This window comes from Pagrus pagrus, assembly GCF_965226575.1.
Source record: "Pagrus pagrus genome assembly, chromosome: 5".
NCBI classification, from domain to species: Eukaryota; Metazoa; Chordata; class Actinopteri; order Spariformes; family Sparidae; genus Pagrus; species Pagrus pagrus.
In genome coordinates, this window is record NC_140189.1 from 10,279,459 (window position 1) to 10,303,946 (window position 24,488).

Here is a 24,488-nt window from a genome sequence, read left to right on the forward strand (position 1 = left end):
ATGCGAGTGACGGGGCAGCGACACACAGCCTCTATATAACGCATTATCTGCCACGAAACTAGTTCATTTCACTAATATTTTGTCATGATATGCTAGTGCTATTCCCCTCTGAGTCCGGGCTCGTCTGTTATCAACATCCGGGGTCAGACTAGCAGTAGCAGCTACAGGTAAACAAGCCGGCTGTCGCGGGTGCGCGCGCAGCTCAGAGACGACATCCTCCAGGTCAGAGGTAGTAGATCAACCTACAGTCCACGGATGTTGACAACAGACGAGCCCGGACTCAGAGGAGAATAGCACTAGCATATCGTAACAAAATATTGGTGAAATGAACTAGTTTCGTGGCAGATAATGCTTATAGAGGCTGCGCTTCGGTGCCCTGTCACTTGCATTATATGGATATATCGGCGCTACACTGGATCTAATTTCGTCCGAACAACGCCAAATGATACCAAAATTGTCAATCTGGGTGAGTAAATGATCATATATTGTGCTAGAAATAAGGTCCAGGTTGTAAAAAACGGTAGTTATCCTTTAATGTCATGGTCATGAAATCTACAAAATCTGAACAACCAGATTAAAATGAAAAGAGCTTATAACGACTCATATTTGTATTTGTTGTCAGGCGGCGACCTCTAGTGGCTGTAGTAACTATTACAGCTGCAAAGGAGGAGGTGAGGAGGTAGTGAGTAGTATAAAGAGTAAAAAGTCAGTGCATGGAGGAGGTCGGGGATGGACGGTCGGGTTAAACAAGCACAGGACTTTCATTCAGGAGTGACAGCAGAAGACAACAGTGACTTCTTTTAACTTACTAATGTAATGAAGTTACATACGTAACGTACAAAAGTAACTTAGGTAACGCAGGTTGGTTATTATGGAGAGGTACTCTTTGGAGGTTTCTTCTACACGGAGTAATATTTACATTCAGTGTTGCTCACCCAGCAGGGATGTTGCTTTGAATACATTTCCTTCCTCATTAAATATTTATGTAATTGGCTATGATTTAAGATTACAGCATAAGAGAAGCGTCTCTGCGTGGCTGTTGCTTTAATACACACAGGTTGTGAGTCTAATGCTTCCATGTTGTTTTATTCTCCAGCTCAGAACTTACTTTCTTACAGGAGCTGGATGAACCTCCCAGCTTGCTTGACTCTTGTGCAGTCACCTGCACAGATGTGTTAGCTGACACTATCTGCAGCAGTGCTACTACTCGCTACAGTGTTCACAATGCATTTCACACGTACAGATTTGCAGTATCCCAGGCTAATGGCAGAAGTTTTTCTGCAAGCAAAAAACCAGGTTACGCACCCCTGGTCTGACCTTGTTCCGAGAGAAGAAAGGACCGTATCCATCACTATCACGTGTCTCTGAAGCTTTTTCAGTTCAACTCCATTTCCATGTGAGTAGTAAAAGGTTAGGAAGAGGCAGCACACAGCGGAACAGATGGGAAGAGGGTTTTTCGTTTGAATCCTCCTGCAGGTCAGGGCCACCTCATAGCTCCAGGCAGAGTCAGGAGAGCGGGCAGGCAGCCACCTCCACCACTTCCACTTTCCTCTCTATCGTTCACCCTCCCTTTGGCCTCTCCTTTTCCCCTTTTTCTTCCTTTTCACTTTTCTTCCACTCCCTTAGGCAGCACCTTCAGTCCATCAACACCTCCTCTTCACGGAGAGAGGGAATCAATAATGCTCAGGTCTGAGCAGTGGAGGAGGCATCGATTGCACGGTCCCGCCGACTGCCCTTTCTCTGTCTGTTCAGAAAGCTGGAGGGCAGGAAGTTTTAGGGCTGTTTTCATGTCAGGCGAACGTTTATCTAATTTTGGACCTCCAGAGATGCAGCGAGGCGGCGCAACACACTCTTTTTTTCAATGTTGAATTTATCCACAGGAACACCAGAGACACTCGCCACAGCAGTAATCCACAGCGGTAAAAACTATTTAGATAGGAGAGGACAGGAGACAACACTTCGCCCAGAGCTCATGCTGCTGGTAATCATCAGTAAAGCAAGCCGCTTTAAAATGGAAAAGGTCAGCACGGATCAGCAGGTTCATTTAGCTGTAATTTAAGTTAGCTGGGAAAGTGACCACTGCCTTTGTGGACAGGATTTAATGTAGGAAGGCATTCTCAGCTCAGATAGGTAAATACTATCATTACACACACTCTTCTAAACCAGAACAGCAGGTGCATCAACCTGCACATGGTAAATGGTCTTGCATTTCTATAGCGCTTTTCCAGTCTACTGACAGCTCAAAGTGCTTTACAATACTTGCCACATTCATACACTGATGGTGGAGGCTGCCATGCAAGGCGCCAACTGCTCATCAGGAGCAATTCAGTATCTTGCTCAAGGACGATTCGACGTGTAGCTGAGAGGAGCCGGGATCTGAACCAGTGACCTTCCCATTACTAGATGACCCGGTCTACTCCTGAGCTACAGCCGCCCTGCACATGTTAGTTCAGGTCCCGTCTTCAACACCCCTGATTTTTGAAGCATAAATTAAATCTCTAGCAGTAAAAAGCATGTTAGGCTATAAATACACTACATCACAGTCACATGACTTACATGTCACCACCACTAAGCGTCTTACTACACAATTACTATACTGTTTTCTAGAAACTGATCAAAAAGTTAGTTAGAATAGTTTGTAACTAAAGTCAGCCTGTAAAGAAGGACTAGGAGATAGTCTCTGTGTTCGCTGTGATGACATGGAATGTCCCCGACAACCGCTGAAGTCTCATTTAGACACTTGTTAGCAATCGCGTTTTTAACAAACGTGGGGTATTTACTGACATGCTTCATGTGGTAGAACAAACATTTCACTAGAAACCAATTCAAAAACCCTTATAGACTTTGATACGAGGGAACCAGAAGTACAAAAATCGCTTACAAAAACATATTTCCAGGTTTTAGGAATCATTCCTGCAGCGCTCTTTTGGATTTAATCTATCGGATTTGGTTTAGACATTTATGTTCCCTTCAGGACGAACTGTGACGACATCATCAGGACTAAATGTTTGTATGTTTTGGTTTATAACGAAATACCTGTAAAACTGCTGACATGCCACATGTTAGCAGCATCCTCCATCACCAACACAATGGTAATAAGAAAGCCACGGTGACTAGATATGGTTCAGGGAAGTAGACACCTGCTGCATGTATGCACAGATTTACAGTAAGCAGGTCACTACATAGCATATAAATGTGTTTATCATTTATCAATCGCCCCCTGACTTAAAAAGCTGTTAAAGTTCCTTCTCTCATCCTTCACAGAGAGCAGCTGTTGGTTTGGATTCCAAAACATCAACAGAAATGTCTCAAACCTCCTGCAGCAGCATCCACTCATCTGCTGTCCTTCACTGCACTCAGTGTGTTCCACTCTGATTCAGTTGTTTAGCCAAAACAAGACTGAACATTGCTCCTGCCTGTGGCTCACACTACTGTATGAGCTGCTGGTCATAAAGAGCTCACCCTGAACACCATTCTCATCAACATCTGGCATTTCACACACGTACAGCACTCAGCCACTGGATTTTACCAGAGCTGCATGTGGCAGGAGGCTTCTCTTTTAACGGAGATATGAAGCCTCTTGAGGTTTGGCTTGCATTGCTCTTCTTTGTGTTGTGCTGGGTGACCCTGGATTATGACCCTGGATTACCACAGTCCTCAACAGATTATCAAAGCGTTCGGATAGCTGAAAGTCTGAAGGTGCTGATTGGCACAGGCAAATAAAATTACCGTTCAACATAAATGTCATGTGGAGGGTTTGGATGTTTTTCCCCTCCTGGTTCATTTAACATTGGGTTGGCATTTGCTTCTCAAGCTGTTCCAGCCTCTCGCAGCTTTAAATCAGAGGATGAAATAAAGATAAAGCAAAAAAAACCTCAAATATGATGAAAAATATGATGGAGGACAGAAACACAGGCTGGTTATTGGAGCGCAGCGCAGTATAGTTTCAGCATGGAGCTTTGGTGCCACCTGGTGCCCAGATGGAGGTAGGACACCTCATACTCACACTAGGGCCTGAATGTGCCCCGCCTCCTTAATCTGTACATAATAGGCAGCACTGTGGAACCTCATTAATTTATCAAAGTCATTGTCAGCACAGTTGAGTCAAAATAAAATAGAGTTTTCATTAATTTGGGACTTTTATTCAAATGAGGTGCTAAATTCTCTTGTCTAATCCGTCTTAGCTAATATTAGCACACAGGTCCAAGCTCTGAAAGTGCACGCCTGAAGAGACACAGCTCAGATCCCTACTTAAACTACATTTAGGAGGATAAAAGCTCTGCTCCGGGTAATAACCCAGACATATTACTGAGGCTGGACAAATCAGTTTCTCACTAAGAATACACACACACACACACACACACACACAGAAAAAAAAAACATATAACACACTTGCTTTTGCTTTTTCAGCAAAACTTTGTCAAATGAGGTACAAAACTGCTGAGGGAATGGTGCGCTGTGTTTCAGGTCTTATCATGGCTCATACATTATATGTAGATGGAAGCACGAGTCATAACCTTTCCTTCTCACATCTCCATACAGTGTGATATCAGCACTGAGCAGCAACTTCTATTTCTGTTCTGCATCACTGAGGCACTTTTGTGCAGCTCCCTGTAAAACCTCTGCATTTACACATTAATGACTCACTATGAAGATTAATTACACCGCCCAATGCTGTTCCCCTTCCTCTTCTCAGCGGACAAATCCAAGTCTATTGTGCAGAGCGAGGGTTGTCTCAGACTGAACCATTTCGGACAAGAATATACACTGAAATGTTTTTAAAAAAGGCTCTTTTTGATTTTTTTTACCTACACCAAGGGTGTTGTGTTTTACCCATGTTGGTTGGTCGGTTGTTTGGTTGGTTTGTCAGCAGGATTTCACATAAACTACTGAACAGATCACCACCAGACTTGGATGGAGGATGTGTCTCAGCCCAGAATAGACCTCATTAACCCTTTTCTTACTTTCTTCATTTAAAGTCTCCACGAAAAAGAAAGCGAAGTGATGTTTGCTTCTATATATTCAGGTAGGGAGGAACTTGTCAAGGAGATCATTGATGTTAAGCCAATGTGAATGTGAGTTACGCCTCCCGCTATGCAGCTAAATGACAAATTCATGATCTAGGATGCAGTGTCAGGGGTCAGTTGCATCACCAGAAGTAAACTCCTAGCCTATATTCACACCAGATCAGGCGTTGCTGTAAAAATGCCAGTATTCCCATTCATATGACCGTGGTATAATGCATCGATGCAGCAGCCCTGCAGCAAAAACTTGAAACAGAATCAACTTCTGAAGAAACACAACCTGACATCACGCTGCGGCGGCCAAGACGCCTCCAGACAAAATAATCTGTATTTGATGTACCCAGATCGATGTCCGCATCTGGTTTGCAGTCTATTCTGAGAAACAGTGATATCCCAAAGCTCCTGTCATTTTCTGTCCATTTGTTTGTGTTTGCAGGCAGAAAATGGGGGAAAGGCCTCCGTTGGGCATTCTTCTTCTCTTTTGCTGTTGGCAAATTGGGCAATGTAATAACACCACCCTACGCCAATCACCACAACACCATATTTGTTGTGAATGCAGCCTTAGAGAGCAGGGCTGGATGGTGTTGAAGAACATGACTCTCACAGTGCTTCCCTGTCTCACCAGGTGTAACAGGGCCTTGTGGGTCAGGAAGATCATGGTAGCCTTCGTGGCATTCGACAGAAGTGCTGCAGGTCTGTGATCACTGAGCATTGTGACACCCTTTCTTTGGTACTGGAATGATGCAGTAGGTCTAGTTTAGACACCATCACCAACCTTGTTTGTCTGAGGAACACTAAAGGTGGGGCTGGTGGAGGAGGTGAGGTGCAGTGAATTGGGAAGGTCCAGCAGTGGTTGACACGTCATGGAGGGGTTGGGGGGCTGCAACCTGTCATCTGCTTCATCCTATTCCACATCTCTTTTGTTCTGTTGGGTCCCATTTTGGCCTTAATCCCTCTCTGTATTTGCTCTTGACTATCAGTTTCCTCTTTAGCTCCCTTTGAACGGCCCTGAGTTCAACGCTGTCCTCACAGAGAGTGCTTTAGTTCATTATTCAATGAGAAAGAACCTCAGTATCATCCCCCATAGTCGTCCTGGACAGTAGCATCGGCAGAAACCACAGTTTGGATGGGCACAGAGAAAATCAGGCGGGCCAGAGACACCCAGACCAATTACACCTGATAGCCTCTGAAACACACACTGTATGTCCAAAATAGGCCAGTGCAACTGCGGTGAATGCACCACTGCCTAATCACAAATGCTCTTGGCACTAAGACGGACATTAAGAGCATCACATCGCCTGGCACAGCACACACACAGATGGCAGACATCAACATCAGCATAACATTTAAATATACATCCAACAAAAACTCTACCCAATAAACAATAATATTAGAACAGACAGTAGGCGACTACAGCTTACATGATTACAGCAGGGGACGGTGGGACTTGGCGCTGAACACTGAAATGATTTCATTATGGTCAAACAATTCGGTCAGTTCTCTTTCAAAGGAGAGCAGGGACTGCCCCTAACCCTGAGGCCAGTGTCTCTGACAGTTGAAAAGAGTACAGCTTGTTATGCGTCGGGTGACAAGTGCTTGTAAGAGACAATTGATTTTGGGAAATGTATTAATGCCTTGTCACCAAAAGTATTTGACCGAGGCGAGGAAGCAGCAGCAGCCCCCACCACTTGGGGCGGCTGTGGCTCAGTAGGTAGAGCGGGTTGTTCACCCATCGGAGGGTTGATGGGTCGATTCCCAGCCCCTGCAGTCTGCATGTCATGAATAATGAATAAATGCTGACTTGTGTTGTAAAGCTCTTTGAGTGGTTGCTCGGGCTAGAAAAGTACTACATAAATACGGTCAGTTTACTGTTTTAAACCCGTACCTGTCTGCCTTAAGACGAATGTTCAGTTCCACAATCTGCCTGACATCATTCCATCAGTATTCTTAGGCCAGAGTCCTTACGGGTGATGCTTTGCCCACGGATTCAACTTATTTATTGCCCAACTAAGCTGGCAACTTCCTCTTTCAAGACTCAGTGACACCATTTTAACATTTAACATAACATTTTTTCTATTAAATCTAGTGTAGCTCTCCTTGAGCAGTTTAATTATTAGATCGGTGCAATCAGTAACTGAGACAGTGGAAGACTGCAGCCCTCAGCAGCAGAGTCACTCATTTCAAACCGCTTGTTGAGCGTGACTCATAGAAACACATTTTGCATTTGCTAAAGTAGAGTGTTCAGTGTGTGAATTCAGCATGAACTACTGCACTTGACCAGAAGCTCCATCAGACAAGTTTTCCTGATACAGCTGTTGTTTGATTTCCATAAATCTAGCATATCTCTGTGACCCTGTCACGAAACAGGTTGTGTCCTGTACATCCTCAGTGCCGGGCCGCACTGAGCCTGGAACAAATGAACACTTCAGAAAATGCAGTTCATATTCAGTGTTGGGCATTTGGATATTTAAATCTGCGTGTCTGAGTGGGTGGCTGCAGGTACCCGTGCTCTGGTGGTTGCTGTGATGGGAAAAGGGCTGAGTTATTAGCCACGTTCATGTCGTTACTGCTTGACACCTATAGAGGAGAAACTGGTGCAGGAGCAGGCAGATTCCCACAGAAGGCCTGGCCCTCCAGTCCCCAAGTGCCCCCACTGGTGCCCAACAGGGCTGAGGTCAGGTGAGTGTGGAGGAGAGTCCACAACAGCCAGGGCCCCCATGGTCCCAAAATAGCTTCTACAAAGTCCACAGAATGATGGGGGAACTTGAGCTGTATTCTCCTCCTCCTCGTCCCTTAATGTGTTTTTGCAACTAACTTTAGCAAACTGCTTTGTTTCTCCATGATTTCTATCTTACCCTACATTAAAGAAAATAGAAAATAGGCGCCTGTTCCTCAGTGCAAAACATGGGCTGAACAGGATGGAAGAGGAGCGGCTGATCACAGTCTGCCATTTGCAAGTTTTAACTTTGTTATGTTGTATAATGACAAATAAGCCCCTTGGACCTTGATTCTCTGAGGGGCTCCTTCACATTGACATAAAAGATGTCCAGGATTTTATTTTCTCTCATAGTTAACAATTAACATTTTGTTTAAATATGTAAACTGTTCAAATCTGCCATGCTGAGCTCTGTACTTACTGCACACAGGCAGCAGTGGCAACAACAATAGTGTAGTTGAGGAATGACAAAGGAAACTGAAGGAATCTGAAGCTCGATACCATTTAGTTGATTAAAAAGCCACCACTAGATGGTGATACAGAGCCAAGACGAAAAGTCACTGAAGTACGACCCCATTAATCTAGTGTAGTGGATCAAACACAGGAAACCACATTTCTTTGATTAAGATTTTGATGCTTTAATCAAAATCTCTTTGTGTGCATGTTGGAGTGCACAGAGACACAATGACCTCTGACCTCAAGGAGGAAGGATGTCAAGAAAGACGAGGAACAGAACTGAGAAGACACGTCTCGTCGTCAGCCATCCATCCATCATCTTAGTGAATTATTCCCCTTTATGCGTTCTTGAATCATTTTCAATAACATCCATTCATTCATGCGTTTTCGTCTTGTTTGTGTTCCACTCATCGAATCATAGAACAGAAGACTGCCATGATCTACATGTTTTTTACATGTGGGTGTGAACTTTTGACCACAGCTGTATGTTTAGTGGTCCTCAGTCATCATCCACATCCCTCAGTCATTCAATAAATATCCTGAATTAAGTCGTTGTGTTTTCTTTAAAACTTCAGATATAAGACTGATTCATTGCATGTGATTAATTTCCTCCTAATAAATTAATCAGTTGATTAATAAGTCAGTGGAGTTGCTGCCCCGTACAGAAGCACAGGTAAATCCCTGATGATACTATTATTAAAGTATGGAAGTATGTACTTGTGTTTGAACTAACAACTAACTAAGTGTTACTAATCTAAAACATGCAACACTCATACTGTAAGATTCAGTGAATAGTATCGCCAGCATCTTAAGCTATAGTTAAGTTATTATAAAATCTTGAAGGGGATCATATGGTAGAAAATAATGTTGATGTGGAAACCTGCACAAACAGATTTCTTAACAGAGCGGGCAGACCAGGTTACTGAATGGTTAATGTTTGGAGGACTAGTAAGTCATAATGTGTTCATGTGACTTCCCATACAGACCGCTTTCAGAATAAAACGTTAGGTTAGATAGTGCCGAGGTCATATCAATTGTTAACCCACTGAATGAAAGTGTGGCTTGATATCAATGTCAGAAAAAGAGAATATGACAACATGTTCTCTCCTGTGTGGTGCATATACCAGAGTGACAACTCGCTGATCAGAGTAGTGTATGAATAAGTGCCATTTGATAAGTGATGCTGTATATAATTAATATGTGAGGATAAGGAACAGGCCAAGAAATGTATCATGAGATATAACGTGACAGAATATGGTCTGTGATTTCATTTATCTCATATGACAGGTAAAAAGACTTTTAATGTCCTGGTTTTAGTCTGAATGCCAGGATTATTTTGGAAGCTTTACTCAAACCATGCATACAGGTTATTGGCCCGCTGGCTTGATTATAGTGCCAGTTTTTTTTCTCTCTCTCTTCTTTCTGCCTGGCGCTGGAGGTTTGCTAATGTGAGTTACAACAGATCAAGGTAAGAGAAAAAAAGCTACATCAATTAAATCAAATTAGCCCAAAAAGTGCTAATCTGATAAAAGGAAAACAGAACTGCCAAAAAATCATAGTGTGATTGATAAAAAGGAAAGAACAGAGACGTATAGCCTAGCTGTAAAATAGCATTTTGCTGTCAAAGGGAGCTTCTGTTCTCGGTCTGTCTTAATTGCTTTTCTTGTTTTTACTGCTTGCCATGTTTTCTCTGCTTCTGTTTTCCAGCATTATGACGTACAGTATGTGCAAATATACCAAGACTTCACGTCCAGTGTACATTGTAAAACAAACCTGGACCAACTGCTCTCTGGTTGATGAATAATTAACAGGGAAACAGCCGTGGATCCTGACACTTTATCTGGTTATGCAACGGCTTTAAAACATTAATTTGGTCTCAACTAAGTCCAGATCAGAAGCAGACACTGCTTCCACACTCACTTCATTTGAGTGTTGGCCAGAAACAGACACACTTTCTTCTTTTTGTTTGTGTTTTTAAAAAAAAACTGAAACAGATACCGACTTTTGAAAATAGTGAGATAAACTATTATTTGTTTTTGTTTTATCATAACAAAAAAAAAAGGGGGGGAAAAACTTGACCTCATGGCCAGTCACAAGACAAATGAGCTCTGTGAATGTAACCCTGTTATTTGTTTAGGTTGAAGGCTGGCAGTGTGTTGGCTGCTCTGATCGATCTACCCGACATGTTTTCTGGGGAAGGTGACATGTGAGAAGGATGTAGGTAGTGCAATGTTGGGAACATGCGTGTAGGGACGTGCTGGTGACGTCAGAGCCGGATATGCTTGCATCATTCAAGCGCACTGAACGCTGATTGGCCTGTTCGTGGAAAGGTAACGCCCCGTTCTCGCAGGATTCCGTCCCTTCGCTACAAGTATCAGTGCGGCACGAACCACTGGTGACAGGAGGGGGATAGCTGTATGTAGCGTTTTTAAATTTAGCCTTTCGTTCGTTTGCGGAGGAGAATAAAACAGTTTGATAACTTTCAACTCAGCCTGTTCGCTTTTCATAGTATTTAGTCAGTTTTAAAGTGTTTCCGTGACCTCGCTAAAGCATTCCGGACCAGCCCATCGTCGGCCGCCCCCTCAGTGCCGGTGTTCCGTGATGTAAGTTGTGCCGGCTTTCTGTGGCCTTCAAACAAACACAGAAACCCAGCGGGTCCTGTGAGGAGGGAACATTCTCAGGCTTTGTTCGGATCAATGGCCCGGTGCGGTCGGTACAGGTAACAGACAGCGGCCCGGACTAACTCACACTTGTTCCTCTGTCAGACTCGGTGAAGCATGAATCCAGCTCGTCGCTGTTCGGCTTTATTCGGACAGCTATGTGTGTCCTCGCGGGGGGGACCGACAGTCAGGAGATCGTTCTCACCGGGAGCAGTGTCAGCCCCGGCGGGGACACGGTACTGTCACCCCGGCGTGGTCGCGGGAGGAGGAGGAGGGGGAGTCAAAGGGACCTGTCCGAGCGGAGCACCTGCCGCTGGGGCGGCAGCAGGTACTGTACACGTCACTATTTTATCCATTGTTCAACAAGTCATACTTTAACTCGAGTCGGCCTTTCTACCAGACTCAGTGCGCTTACTCATCAGTCTGACGTGTCACCCTCCACTAAAGGCGGTTTGTAAAGCAGGCCGCGTCATCCTAAAACTACCCACAAAGCAACTAACACAAGTTCCTCGTCGGGGTTTTAACCATGTGAAGGCCCCAGAGAGTCACGGTGTTGTGAAGTAACAAACCGGGCTGAGTCAGGCTGTTCTCATCCCACATGTGAGGCTGCTGATGTACCGGCCTCGGCTGACCTCTGGACCATGTAGCACATGGAGCTCTCTCACTCTTAATATAAACAAAATACATCTGAAGCAAAAGGTTGATGGTCATGAAGGAGGGTCAGTATTTGTGGACAGCACAGAATAATCCTTACATGTGTCATTTCCTGGTCTGTTAGTCATCTTCCGAACATTCATTTACTGCACAGCTTTGAGATCTAAACTGCGATATAGAAGCTTTTTCATGAAATGGAGCTTCATTCTTCAAAAACCCTGGTCCAGGACTAAATACACTGGCACAGTGTGCTGTATCTAACTATTATTTTCAATACGGATTAAACTGTCATCCTTTATTTTTTCTTCAAATGTTGTTTTTTTTTGTGACCAACAGTACAAATCCCAAAGATATAACGGACAGAAAAACCATAACTCCTCATATTCAAAGCCTGGAACCAGCCAGTGCTGGATACAGTAAATGTCAAACACCTGCACTGATTATGCATGGTAGACCTTTTCTGTCATTCAGTTGATAAAATGTCAGAAAATGTTTCCCAAATCTGAAGATGACATTTCCATGTCCTTCCTAGCTCTGCTTCAATTTACATATATATAAAACAGAACAAATCCTCACTTTAAACCTAAAACCAGCGAAGTGGTTTATAAGATCAAAACTGTTCATCCGTTAAAATTTTTGTTAATTAACTTTCTGTCAAATCATTTGGTTAAATAATTGATTGAGTTCCATGTTGGCCATTAATTAGCATGTGTCAGGTACACACTGTGTCTGCTTATCTTTGGAGAGCAGAACATCTACTAACAGTCTGTAACTTTACCCTACTGACCTGCCAACCACCTATAGAAACTCCAAGGAGTTTCTATAGGTGGTGCTCTCTTCTTTATGTCTTCAGCCATGGTGGCTGACACTGCTCCCGATCACTGACCAGTTCTATTTATTCCCTCTCTAAAACTGTGCCACAGGATGTTCGTGATGTTCTCACTTGTAGATCTTAAGCAGGTACCTCTGTGTGGTAATCTGTCGCAGCAGCCTCACTTTCCTTCCTGCCACTGCAAACCATGACACTGCACTACTTATCTCACTGCATTTAGTGCTACATTTAACTGGCGGACAAATCGGCTGATCGGACGTATGGAGTTCATCCTGGTGCTGAGGTGTTAATGATTTTACTGGTTACTTTAAATGTAGAGAAATGATTATGCACCACCATCTTACAATACAAAGGCTTTATTGCCCTCAAAGATAAGGTCATGTTGATGTTTCTAGCAGATATCAAATCTGCTCAACAGTTACAAATGCTTTCAGATCCCTCTACCGCTTCTTTACGGGTCAGCCTTGTTCAGTCCAGTTCAGTTCTTTACACTTTGGAACAGTTATTTTTGCATTTCTATCGTCAAAAGTTGTGCATGTTATCAAAAGAGCTGTTCTGTACGGTCCTGTTTTTTTGTCACCTCTCTGTTGAGGAACCTAGCACTAATAATCCGACAGGTGGAGTTAAAACACTGCAGCCCACTGCGAGAACCTTCATCAACACACTACAGCCCACTGATTGGTCAGTCAGAACAACCACAGTCCCCCTCCTCAGCGCTTTGAAGTCGGATCTCACTTCCTGCTTTTATCAGCTGTCTTCTGTCCCGCTGCCTGCAGCCTTTTCCAAAACAACTAGGCACATTCACACTCGGCAGTCTGTACCGTGCCAAAGCACATTCGATCCCCAGAGTCCAGTTTGTTTGACTTGTGTGAGCGCTCTGTACTGTGCTTAAGTACATTGCCTTGGGCCTGGCAAGGTTAGAAGAGGTGTGAGTACGGTTGCTCATGCATGAGCACAAGTACAGGCACAGTCTATGTACAAGAGGTAACCGTGCTCAGGCCTGGTTGGGGCCGGAGCAGTGTGAGTGCAGGCCAGCAGGGGACTGGGGAGGAGGAATAATCGTGCTTCAACACGGTACTGAGCAACTGGGCCAAGTGTGAGTGTGCCCTCAGTCAACTGACTGGACTAAAAGGGAAGCTCCTCTTGTATTTCACGTCATTTTGCAATCGAAAACAAAATTAACGGAAACTGACAACTCTAGCTATTAGCAAACAGTTGCTTATTTAGAAATCCACACAGAGCAACATTATCATTCATTTGTGTTTGTGTTCACCCGATGAATGGACGTCTAATATTTACACTCTTTTAGCTCTGTTTTTGGTCTCCATCAACTCATGAGAAAAACATCTGTCTCTTAAGCTGCTGAATGCTCCGCTGTGTTCACCAGCTACAGCTAGTCTCTAACTGCCTGCTGACCCCCGTTATAATTCTGAGGATTTAATGCAGGTTAATCACTACAAACAACTCCTCTCACATCATCACATTATCTTAACGTGTCATTTGATTCATAGTGATTGTATAGATTGTAGCTGCTTTGAAGACGCTGACCCCTGAAATTGCTGTGACTCAATCAGCCAAACAGATTCAGTCGAGACGACTTGTCTCTCTGTTGGACTGTAACACTCTACCCACAGTGGTTATACAGAGCAGTGCTGTCTGCCCTTACACACAATCTGCTGCCATGGAAGGTCATTGGCTTGCAGAGAAGAAGTATTGTCAGGTATCTACAGCTGCTATGACCTGCCATTGTTGATGAGTGTCATTGAAAGTGAGTCTGCTACCTAAATGTTGTGAATGAGGAGAGATGACAGGTTCTGTAAGGATATAATCAGACGGGAACCGGATCCAAATTGAGACCCAACCATAATTCTGTCAGTATTTTATAAGCCTTCAATTTGACATGCAGTGTGTATGAAAGCATAGAATTATACCACCGTCTGGAGGAAAGCCTGTTTTTTTTTTTTTAAATGATAGCTTTCATAAACATTCAGGAACCAGCGTTTGGATAGAGGCTTAAAGGTTGAACGCTTGTATATTTTAGGCACTGTCACAAGGAAACAGGTCAGGTCTCTAGTCCCATGACTGTGGTCAGGTCATAGCCGCACACGCACACACACGCACCTGCATACTCACGCACATTCCCACATGGTTTGGGTTAGCAGCAAAGTGGTGCCTTAAATTAGCCACTTTAAAAGTTTAGTGTTTGAGGCCTCTGGAGGCTCACACTCTTAATTTAACTCCATACAGATCTTTACTGGCCTCCATCTCTAATGGGATTGGCCAGGCCCAGTTACATAAGCATCCAGTAAAGAAGCCAGGGGTCAAGGGAGAATGCATAGGATCAGTGAGGCCTGTACAAGCTTCCATTCACAAGTTAAATCTCTTGAGTGGCTTTGCGGTGTCGATGCAACAGCACTCAAACTGAAGCAGAAGACTTTTCTGATGACTGTTTGAATAAAGTATAGGCAGATATTATTAACACATCTGCCTGGTCAGATGTGGAGAACAATACCACATTTTTGTACATGGTTAGTATTAGAGATGTAGGTAATGAAGGTTGTCCGTATCATCCTGTACCAGTGTGTCAGTCTGTCTTTGTTTCAGTGGAATTCAGCAGTTCCACAGGCAGCTCAGTGTGTCATTAACAACACACATATACAGACAATCCCTCATTCATGTTTCACCCTGTATCACTTAATCTAATATGTCACAGGTAGTACACTTAATTGGCAAGTGGTTGCCAGAGCAGAGGAGACGATGCCCTGGAATTTGCTCTGTGTGTGTCTGTGTGTGCACCCCCCCAACCTTCACACACACTTGTGAAAGAAGCTTTTTGAGGGCCACAATCAGATAAATGACTTATATGAATGTCATAATTTGATCCACTTGGTCCGGTTAAATTTGGAAAGTCGAGAAGAGCCATAACATTGAATCATTTAATCTCTATTCAAGTTAGCCGGCTCAGTTGGCGGAAGTATCTAGTGCACATGCTCCATGGGCCACACAACACGAATGATCTGGGTAATTTAATAGCGGGGAAGTCGAGCTTTTTGGCTTCAAAGTGCCAATGAGCAGCTTTCAAAGGAACGAACGGGGCTCCACATCCAACGCTGTATCCAGGTTTTAATAGACCTTTTTCGCAGCAGCCATATTGACATGAAATAGAGGGTAAACACAGGTTTCATTAGTGACAGTAAATAAGGGTTCCATTCCATTTAGTGTAGCGGAGACTTTCTAGTGAGCCGACATGCACAATAGCAGCACCTTGACTCTGTTTGACCTGAATGGAACAGAATCTTAATTAGTGTCATTAGTAACACCTGTTTACCCTGCTGTTTAATGTCAAAATGGCTGCTGTGAAAAAGGTCTATTAAACGTCCTTGGAAATACCCGGGTGTAGACTACATTAGACTACTTACTGCATATACTCAACCGTCCCAGAACGCATTGCGCCTGTTCAGACTGAACAGCGTGTGAGACACAGTTCAAGCATCACACTGGAGTTTTTATTTACATTATTTATTTCATCACTAACTCCAACCTCACTCCTGACTCTTTCCTGTCTCAGGCGGCTCAGCTCAGCAGCCTGCTCTTCTGATGGTCAGTGAATATCCAATCAGCTCTCTGGCGGAGTTTGATGTTATCGGTCATCAGTTGATTGTCTTAGTATTGCTGCTCTCTCATCACCACCAAATGACTATGGATGGGGTGTTCTAATCCAGTTATTGAATCTGAATCTGAACCAGTTTTATCACACCTTTATAGGTTTGTCACATTTCTGAACTCATTTTCCGTTTTGCTCAGAGGCAATACTTTTATCAATGGATTAATCCACATTCAGTGTGCTGGTGATTATTTCTGGCAGCAGTATTAGACGACAGTGTGTGTGTTCATTGTACTGAAGGAACATGTCAGCCGGTGCAACAGAGTGGCTCACTGACGTGTTTCTAATAGTTTTACACAACACAAGAAGTCTATAGTACAGAGGAAGAAGACAACAATACTTACAATACAATACAATATGGAGAGCCTGTTTACAGTAAGCAGAATATAGAATATAACCGGAGTTGTTTTGCTACTTGCTGGCGTATGAATGAAAAAAGAACACACAAAGTAGTGGGAATTCTTTCCCTTCCTCGCAGTTCATTGCTGACTGTCATTCCAGTTTACTGAGTCTCCTCTGTGGATTGCCTACGCTGCAGATCTCTCATTCTGTGAGTCTATAGTGTGTGTGTGTGTGTGTGTGTGTGTGTGTGGGGAGAAGGAGGTATTCTTGAATAGGCCAGTCAGTGACGGCGACACATCCTTGGTCTGGCTGCCACAGCAGCAGTCAGAGGGACAGTCTCATGAGAGTCACACTGTTTGTCATCAGCTCCCACTCAGTGCCGCTGTGCAGACTGAGTGAAGGAACAAGAGCGGGGGGGGCGACTGGCACGGCTAAAGGAAGAGCGTTAGCCGGATAACCAGTGGATCGACTGAAAACTGTGTGTTTCCTCCATCCACTCTGTCCAATGTGAGTATCTGTCAGTGTTGTGTGTTCTGGTTAAATCTTGTCCTGTCACTGCTGATCCCCTCTGATAGAGTAGATAGAAGTCGGCTGATGACTTTGTAGAACTGATCAGCATCCAGACTTTAGGAATGCACATGCTAACTCTGTGTGAATGATGAAGTTGAAGGACGAGGACGATGATAAGCTTGTTCATGATTAAGTTGGATGAAATCGTCCCATTGTTTACAGCAACAGGAAGTGGCCTGACTTATATCCCAGAAACACTGCCTGTAAATGTTCCGTTTTCATGAACACAGTGTCAGAGAGGAGCTCCGACAGATGTCTGGTGGTTATGAGGCCACAGGTAGTCATGGTGTTTGCACTGTGTTGCACTGAGAGGTTCAGCTGGTGGTGTGGCTTAATGGATCAGATGCCAAACTTTCGTGAACTCGTGACTCTCGCAAGCCATCTTCACAAATCTTCCACGCTGTTACTTCAACAGATGATCTCGTTTTCATGGAGTGTGTGCACGGAGGGGAGGGGCTGTGTGTGTGAGACGCGTGAGTGACAGAGAGACGGAGGGAGAGCAGGGAAAGGAAATGGAGCTGAACGAATGTGCTGCGTTTTTAAGTAGCGTTAAAAAAAATTAAACGCTATGTGGCGGTGAATCTGTGCACCATGGTTTGTTTTGTTATTATAAATAACCCCACCCACTTACTTAATAAATTAGACAACATCCTTATCAACACAATACTCTCTCTGTCACACACCAAATAAACACCCGCCCCTACAGTCTGGCCCTCCTTTCTCTTCATTTCCTTTTCGCTCTAAAGATTCTTCCGGTTCTTCAGTCAGCATCTCTCTTCACTACGGCTACTGTGATAATGAAGAGAGTTCATTGGTCCTCCAGTCCCTCCCCCCTCCCTCTCTGTCCGTCTGAGACAGGCTTACGCTGTCTTCCAGCTCTCTAGAGGTCATTCTGTCACCCAGCGAGCGAGCGAGGGAGGCAGGGAGGGAGGGAGGGAGGTGAGAACTGATGACTCAGAAAGAGAGGGAGAGAGACGTACTGGTGGATGAGACAGATAAAGAATGAGTCACAGTGTGGAGAGAGGGACTCAGCTATGCAGAGGAAGAGGATAAAAGAGAAGAGGCAGGAGTGAAGGACACACAGAGAGGTGGATTGTCCTGGTCCTCAGGCGTAGTAGGAGGGAAGGAGGGAAGGAGGGAAGCCTTTGAGCACACATGGAGGCCACGGGTAAGACATCTATACTACACAGCTGTACAAATACCTGCAGTAGTAGTGCAGAGGCAACAGTGAGGACGTGAAAGGTGAAGGTGTAACTATTACTGTTCATACCTGGTGTCAACCTCCGTCCTGACTGATCCCATCTCAAGTGGACCGGTACAGTACACGTGACACTTTGCCTGTACTAAAAGCCAGAATTCTTGGCAGTCGATGGTTTGATACACGCTTGTGTTGTATTTCGGCTCCTGTTCTCTTTTAGTTTGTTGCTCGTAAAGCAAGTAACGAGCCACAGGTATAAGTTACAACTTCTGGAACGAGCCAAAGTTAACCTGGGCCAAAATCTCACAGCAGGGATTAGCTGTGAGTCAAGATGAATCACAATCATTGTATTGTTTGCCTTGTGTGAAGAGAGGCAGTGAGAGACTGATGAGCTTTTTCTGTTTCATGACTGTCTCTGTGATCTCTCCTCCCTCCTCCTTCTGACTGTTGTTATTCAGAACCGGTCTGCTCAAGACAGCTATCCTGGTCATCATGTGACAGATTGTGTCAAACTGGCATATGATACTGTCTCATATCACAATTTTACTGTGGCAGGCTTTGTGGTATTACCAAATATCACATTGTTGATGTATCGTGTTGTGATGAAATTTGTCGTTTATACCTGTAGTGGGCAATGTTTCACATCGAAGTACTTTATGGTACTATTGAGCAATGAAGAGTGAATAGAAATATTGTGATAATTGCATCTGTGTAATGAGTTACCTTGATTTGTGAAAGATTTTACTGGTCTAGCCAAAAACATTTCTATCAGGGCATTTTATCTGTTACCAGTGACTCAGTTGATTTGTATCAAGATGAATCACATTAAAACGACATATTGTGATAGCGTAGAGCCCAGTTTTTGAAATGTCTGATTATCTAATTCAAACTTAAAACAGAAACTAAATAAAAACTAATAAAATAAATTTAATAAAATTAATTTCAGTATAATGTGACTTTGTTGTAGACGGACATGTAGGGCTGCTAACCTTAAAATGAGATGAATGTCCAGTTGGTGTCCTCTCCTAAACTTGTATGTACTGGACTGTTTGGACTGTCAGCACGTTGCTGAGTGGTCTGAACAAATGTTTGTCAGAATGTTCTGAAACTTGAACTGTCCAAAATAACCACAATAGCAACAAAACCTTTGTCCTGTCTACAGTAGTCTGTTGACATGTCTTTATTTATGTTGGCAGTGAAGGTGCAGAGTCTCTTAGTTCAACTGTTTTCAGAAGCGGGCTGATAACCAGAGAACACACGGTGCTGCTGTTTATTTCCAAATAAGTTCTTCTGCAAGAAGAAATGACCCAATCTTCTTCTTACAAAGGAAAACTTGAATATACAAGTTGTCCAAGTCAATACACTCATTCACACACTGACAGTCCTGGTCTGGTATCACCGTTAATGTTACAAATATTTCTGCTTTGTTTCTCCATCAGTTTGTCCAATGGGTGGCAGCAGTAGCAGCAGCAGGTTGTTTGGTACATTGGCCCAGTCACTGAACAGCGCCCCCCTAACACAGCCAGACCGGTACCTGGAGGAGAACCCAGACCAGGACCTGGACCAGGACCTGGCAGAGATTGACCCGGACCAGCTGCTCAGAGAATGCGAGGAAGCCCTGCAGAGACGTCCGGCCAGACCACACCGGGATCTGGTCTATCCCAACAGCATGGCACCCTGCCACCACATGCACAACCCACCCATACGGATCATGCAGTGGAACATACTCGCACAAGGTAGAGATCTGTGGAGGACTCCAGTAACATATAGAAGTTTAGAAGCTGCATTCAAATTCAGTGACCAGACTGTCCACTAGAAGGATTGAGATAACATTCATTGTCCCCAGTAGATGAACCCTGCTGTCTCTGGTGATTTGTGGTTTTTACTGAAATATCTCAACAACTATTGGATGGAATGCCATTAACTTTGGCTCATACATTAATGATCTGTTTGAGATTAAAAATGTATATAGTTTGTTTATTCTTTAACCTCCAGCTCCATCAGCAGGTCAAAACTCCAGTCTGATTATTTTGCAAAACTGACCATTTCTCTAACCAGAGCAACCTAACCCAACCAGAGTATGGCTTGCTCTGATTAAACAGTATTTATTGTGGCCCACTGACTCCTGATCAGATTTATTCTGTTTTTTTCAATGCAAAGAAGGTGCATATAAGTCGAGCTCTTTTCTCGCCTTGTCCCATCAGATAACTTGTTTGATGTATTTAGCAAGTAGTACCAGGACCACAAGGCTGTCGTGGCTTTCATCAGACAAAAAGGATAGGGGCAAGCCAATCAGGGTCCAAGTAGCAGGGCGATTACGATCGGCTGTTAATCCCACCTACATTTAGGGGATGGTAGCTGCAGTGGAAAACAGGGTGGAGAAAAGAAAATCCCTGTACATTGTAGTAGAAAAACAGCATTTGTGCTTAGTGCTTATTAGTATATATTAGCATGCAGATATTAGCATTTTGCCAAAAGCAGTGCTGGTCAGCCTCACAGAGCTGCTAGCATGGCTGTAGACTCATCTTTTAAATCTCTCTCTCATTATTTGCAGCTCTTGGTGAGGGGAAGGACGGCTTCATCCGCTGTCCACTGGACGCTCTCAAGTGGCAGGAGAGGAAGTACTTGATCCTGGAGGAAATCCTTACCTACCGCCCGGACATCGTGTGTCTACAGGAAGTGGACCACTACTATGACACTTTTCAGCCAATCATGGCCAGCCTGGGTTACCAGGGCAGCTTCCTGGCCAAACCCTGGTCTCCCTGTCTGGATGTAGAGCAGAATAATGGTCCTGACGGCTGCGCTCTGTTCTACCGCCGCTCGCGCTTCTCCCTGGAGGCTACAGCTCACCTACGGCTGTCGGCCATGATGCTGCCCACCAACCAGGTCGCCATCGTCCAGACGCTGAACTGCCAGGTAACGGGTCAGCAATTGTGCGTGGCCGTCACTCATCTGAAAGCTCGTAGCGGCTGGGAGAGGCTGCGGAGTGCACAGGGTGCCGACTTGCTGCAAAGTTTACGCAACATAACGTCCCGCAGAGGCAGCAATGGCCAGAGCCAGGCTGTGCCAGGCGGCGTCCCTTTAGTAGTGTGCGGGGACTTCAATGCAGAGCCCTCAGAGGATGTTTACCGACGCTTCAGCTCCTCCCCCCTCGGCCTGAACTCCGCATACAAGCTGCTGAGCTCTGACGGACAGAAAGAGCCGGCCTACACCACGTGGAAGATCCGGCCCTCTGGAGAGAGCTGCAGCACTCTGGATTATATCTGGTATACCCATGATGCTTTGAGTGTGGAGTGCCTGTTGGACATCCCCACAGAGGAGCAGATCGGCCCAGACCGCCTCCCCTCCTACCACTACCCCTCTGACCATTTATCACTGCTCTGTGACGTCAGATTCAGGGAGGAGCCCTATAGGTTGATGTAGACTGCTCATCACACAGCCTGGACCAAAAGCAGAACTGAGTGAGTGGACTGCCTGTTCAGAAACACTTTCACTTTACAGTAGATCAGAGAGGAAAGTCAACATGACATCACCACGAAGCCAGTAGACAGAGGGCGGAGTCAAACCCGAAACTGACACAAACCAAAACAAGCCTGCATCACTTCCTGTAAGGACGCTCTCATCTGAACAGGAACACCAGACGCTGTGACATCGCTGCTGTTGGGTTTGATCCACTGAATTGTGAACAGCTGAGAGGTTTCCGTGATTGTTTATTGTTTCCAATACGTACATAAGACTATTATCACATATTGTTCTTAAATTATTCTTTATACTTTGTATCAGTTGGTGAAGAGCAGCTCCTCTTGGAGTGTTTTAAACTAATTTATTTTGCATTGAATTAATCCTCCATGGTTCTTCAGTTTGACTTTGGTGATCATGACAGTGTTGTTGCTGTGACTACACTGAACGTGAGGAGAAATGTTAATATATTAAATAAAGTCATTATTTTTACTCTTATTGTTGTAGTAGTGTTTACTGATGATGAATGATGCTGTTTTTAATTTCAGCGCTCGCACAGGAACAGGCTGAAGCCACTTGTGTTATGTGTTTGTAGGATTGATCAAGTGAAGACTGCTGTTAATGAACACTTCACACACATTCTCTGTAGTACATACACTATATGGCCAAAAATATCTGGCAGTTTTTTCTGGTTTGTTCATTATTACAGGGATGGTTATCAAGAGCAAGCTCTCTTTAGTAGTGATGCCCACATATAAAAACACATTTGCAATGCATAAAAAGCAACAGAGATCGCATGATTTCAAATGGAACACCTACATTCTCAATGCTCACCGTCTGTTGAAGGAGATTTCAAGTGATAAAAATGAATTCAAACATCTCCGTTCACGCTGCTCTGTATCTGTATCTCTCCACACTACCGTCTCACATAGTAAACATTGAAGCGTTCTCCAGCCATCTCCAGTTCAGAACCTCACTGACAGACTGCATGGAGAGGTTTGAGGGTGGAGGCAGGAGAATGCATATAAATGACATCACTGTAGTCCGTCACAGATTAAAGTGTTGACTGCACTATATGCTTTCTGTGGTTTTGGCTAATAGATGTCTTAGTTCTATAGAAAAATGTCAGTTTTGCTTTTAAGGACGTGTTCTTCAGTATGTTCCCTCTAACTCAATTGTGATACAAAAATGATCAATGATCGCATTATGTCAAACAGTTTTAACCATATTTAGCAGCCCTAATTTAGACGGTGGTCTTCTACTTTGCCTTAACAGTTAGTGTTTTTTCCTTTCCTGTTTCACATGACACTGCACAAAGCCAGTCCCATAAAGAAATGGTGTTCCAGTTTGTGTGTGGCAGATCTTGACTGGGCCGATCAGCGTCCTGATCTCAACCAGATCCAACACCTGGACCACCGACTGGGAGCACGGTCTCATCAGTGAGCATCGGAGTCGGACTTGGCAGCTGAATGCAGAAGTCAAAGAGCTGACTGCCAGATGTTCTGCTCATGTTAAAATAATCTTTGTAGCAGTGTGTAACAACCTTACCTCAGAGAGCATGTCCTTTCCCCTCAGGCAGCATCAGATCGGAGCCAGTATTGACAGATACTCAGAATTAGAGGGGAACAGATCCATATACCTCCCGTTAGCCTTTCATTAACTCGTATTAATCTGGAAGCATCGTTCAGCGCAACACATTGTTTGTTAAATTAGTGTCCGGCTCTTAATTTGCTAATGTTTTAGTCATCTGCATTTGTTTTCTAAATGCCACATGCGGTCACTGTGGTGTGTGTTTTTTTTAGTTGTGTTGAGGTCGCTGTCAGTACAGTGTGATACTATCTTTTCATTACAAATAATATATCGGTTTAACAGTGCGAGTGAAGAGTTGACTCTTTGAAGAGTGTCCCTGAATGTCAGAGCAGCTCAGTATTTGGTTTGTCCCCCTCCTTGCACTCGAGCTGCATGGACTCCACAAGTGAGTGTAAAACCTGCTGACTCATGTTATCCCAGCATGATGTGACAGGTGTTTCACAAAGCTTCTTGTGATGTCACAGCAGAGTAACGGAGTTCATGCTGTTCAGTGCAGCCAGGACTGCACACATTTGTACAACGGGGAGACAAAACAACCTCTCCATAAACAAATGGCACAACACAGGTCAACTCCTCCTGTCCGCTTACATCTGAAGGAGAAAAATCATTCCTTTGAGGACAACAAGGTCAACTCCTTTGCCATAGAAGATGGATGGTTTGAAAGAGGAGTAAAGGAATCTATTTATGTCAAACTGGAACGGCCATCTTTGAACAGAGGAGGTGGCCTACGACATTACTATCACTACAATGCAGTACTGAGCTCCCTCCCCAGACAGCTTAACAACCATTCACACCTGGGCTCACCACCTCGTGGATGAGAGCTGAAACGTCTTCAGGAGAGTGAAACAAGTCCAGTTGCCTACGATACAGCACTTAGAAAAATGAGTCAGCAGGTTTTACATTCACTTGTGGAGTCCATGCAGCTTGAGTGCACGCCGTCTTTATAGCAAAAGGAGGACATACAAAATACTGAAATATTCTGACGTTCATGGACATTTCTCAAAGATTCAACTTTTTACTCAAACTGTTAAGCTGATATCATTTCTATTGACAAAAATATATAAATGATACATTTATTTCATTTGAAATAATTATAATCTACTCCATCTTTATATCTGAAAACCTGAAAAATGTTGAAATGTGAAAACTGCTCTCCAGCCAATAGCTGAAGGTCTGCAGTACACTAATCAGACACAGCAGCACAGCGCCTCTCTGTGGCCGAACCTGCGCTTCTTGTAGTCGTGCATTTCTTGTCAGATTTGGCCATAGCTGTGAAGCATTTCATTTTTCAGATGGCTGAATAACAACTTTAGACAGTTTCAA

General features: G+C 44.1%; 1 protein-coding gene across 3 annotated transcripts; it reads left to right on the forward strand.

Annotated features, from left to right (window-relative positions):
• Positions 1 to 10,598: 10,598 nt before the first annotated feature.
• Positions 10,599 to 22,073, forward strand: nocta (nocturnin a). Of its 3 annotated transcripts, XM_084352781.1 has the most exons (4): positions 10,599 to 10,799; positions 10,962 to 11,184; positions 19,556 to 19,852; positions 20,671 to 22,073. In XM_084352781.1, exons 2-4 carry the CDS (start codon positions 10,974 to 10,976, stop codon positions 21,537 to 21,539), a joined length of 1,377 nt encoding a protein of 458 aa, XP_084208907.1. In that variant the 5' UTR covers positions 10,599 to 10,799; positions 10,962 to 10,973; the 3' UTR covers positions 21,540 to 22,073. The 3 variants fall into 3 exon arrangements, with proteins under 3 accessions (XP_084208907.1, XP_084208909.1, XP_084208908.1); XM_084352783.1 differs by lacking the exons at positions 10,599 to 10,799; positions 10,962 to 11,184 and adding an exon at positions 16,650 to 16,855; XM_084352782.1 differs by lacking the exons at positions 10,599 to 10,799; positions 10,962 to 11,184 and adding an exon at positions 17,972 to 18,086.
• The last annotated feature ends 2,415 nt before the right edge of the window (positions 22,074 to 24,488 follow it).

Excerpts from the sequence above, each read along its gene's own strand:
- nocta (XM_084352781.1), top strand. The coding sequence starts at position 10,974 with ATGAATCCAGCTCGTCGCTGTTCGGCTTTATTCGGACAGCTATGTGTG. Across the intron at positions 11,185-19,555 it reads TGCCGCTGGGGCGGCAGCAG|TTTGTCCAATGGGTGGCAGC; the intron begins GTACTGTACACG and ends TTTCTCCATCAG. Across the intron at positions 19,853-20,670 it reads GTGGAACATACTCGCACAAG|CTCTTGGTGAGGGGAAGGAC; the intron begins GTAGAGATCTGT and ends CATTATTTGCAG.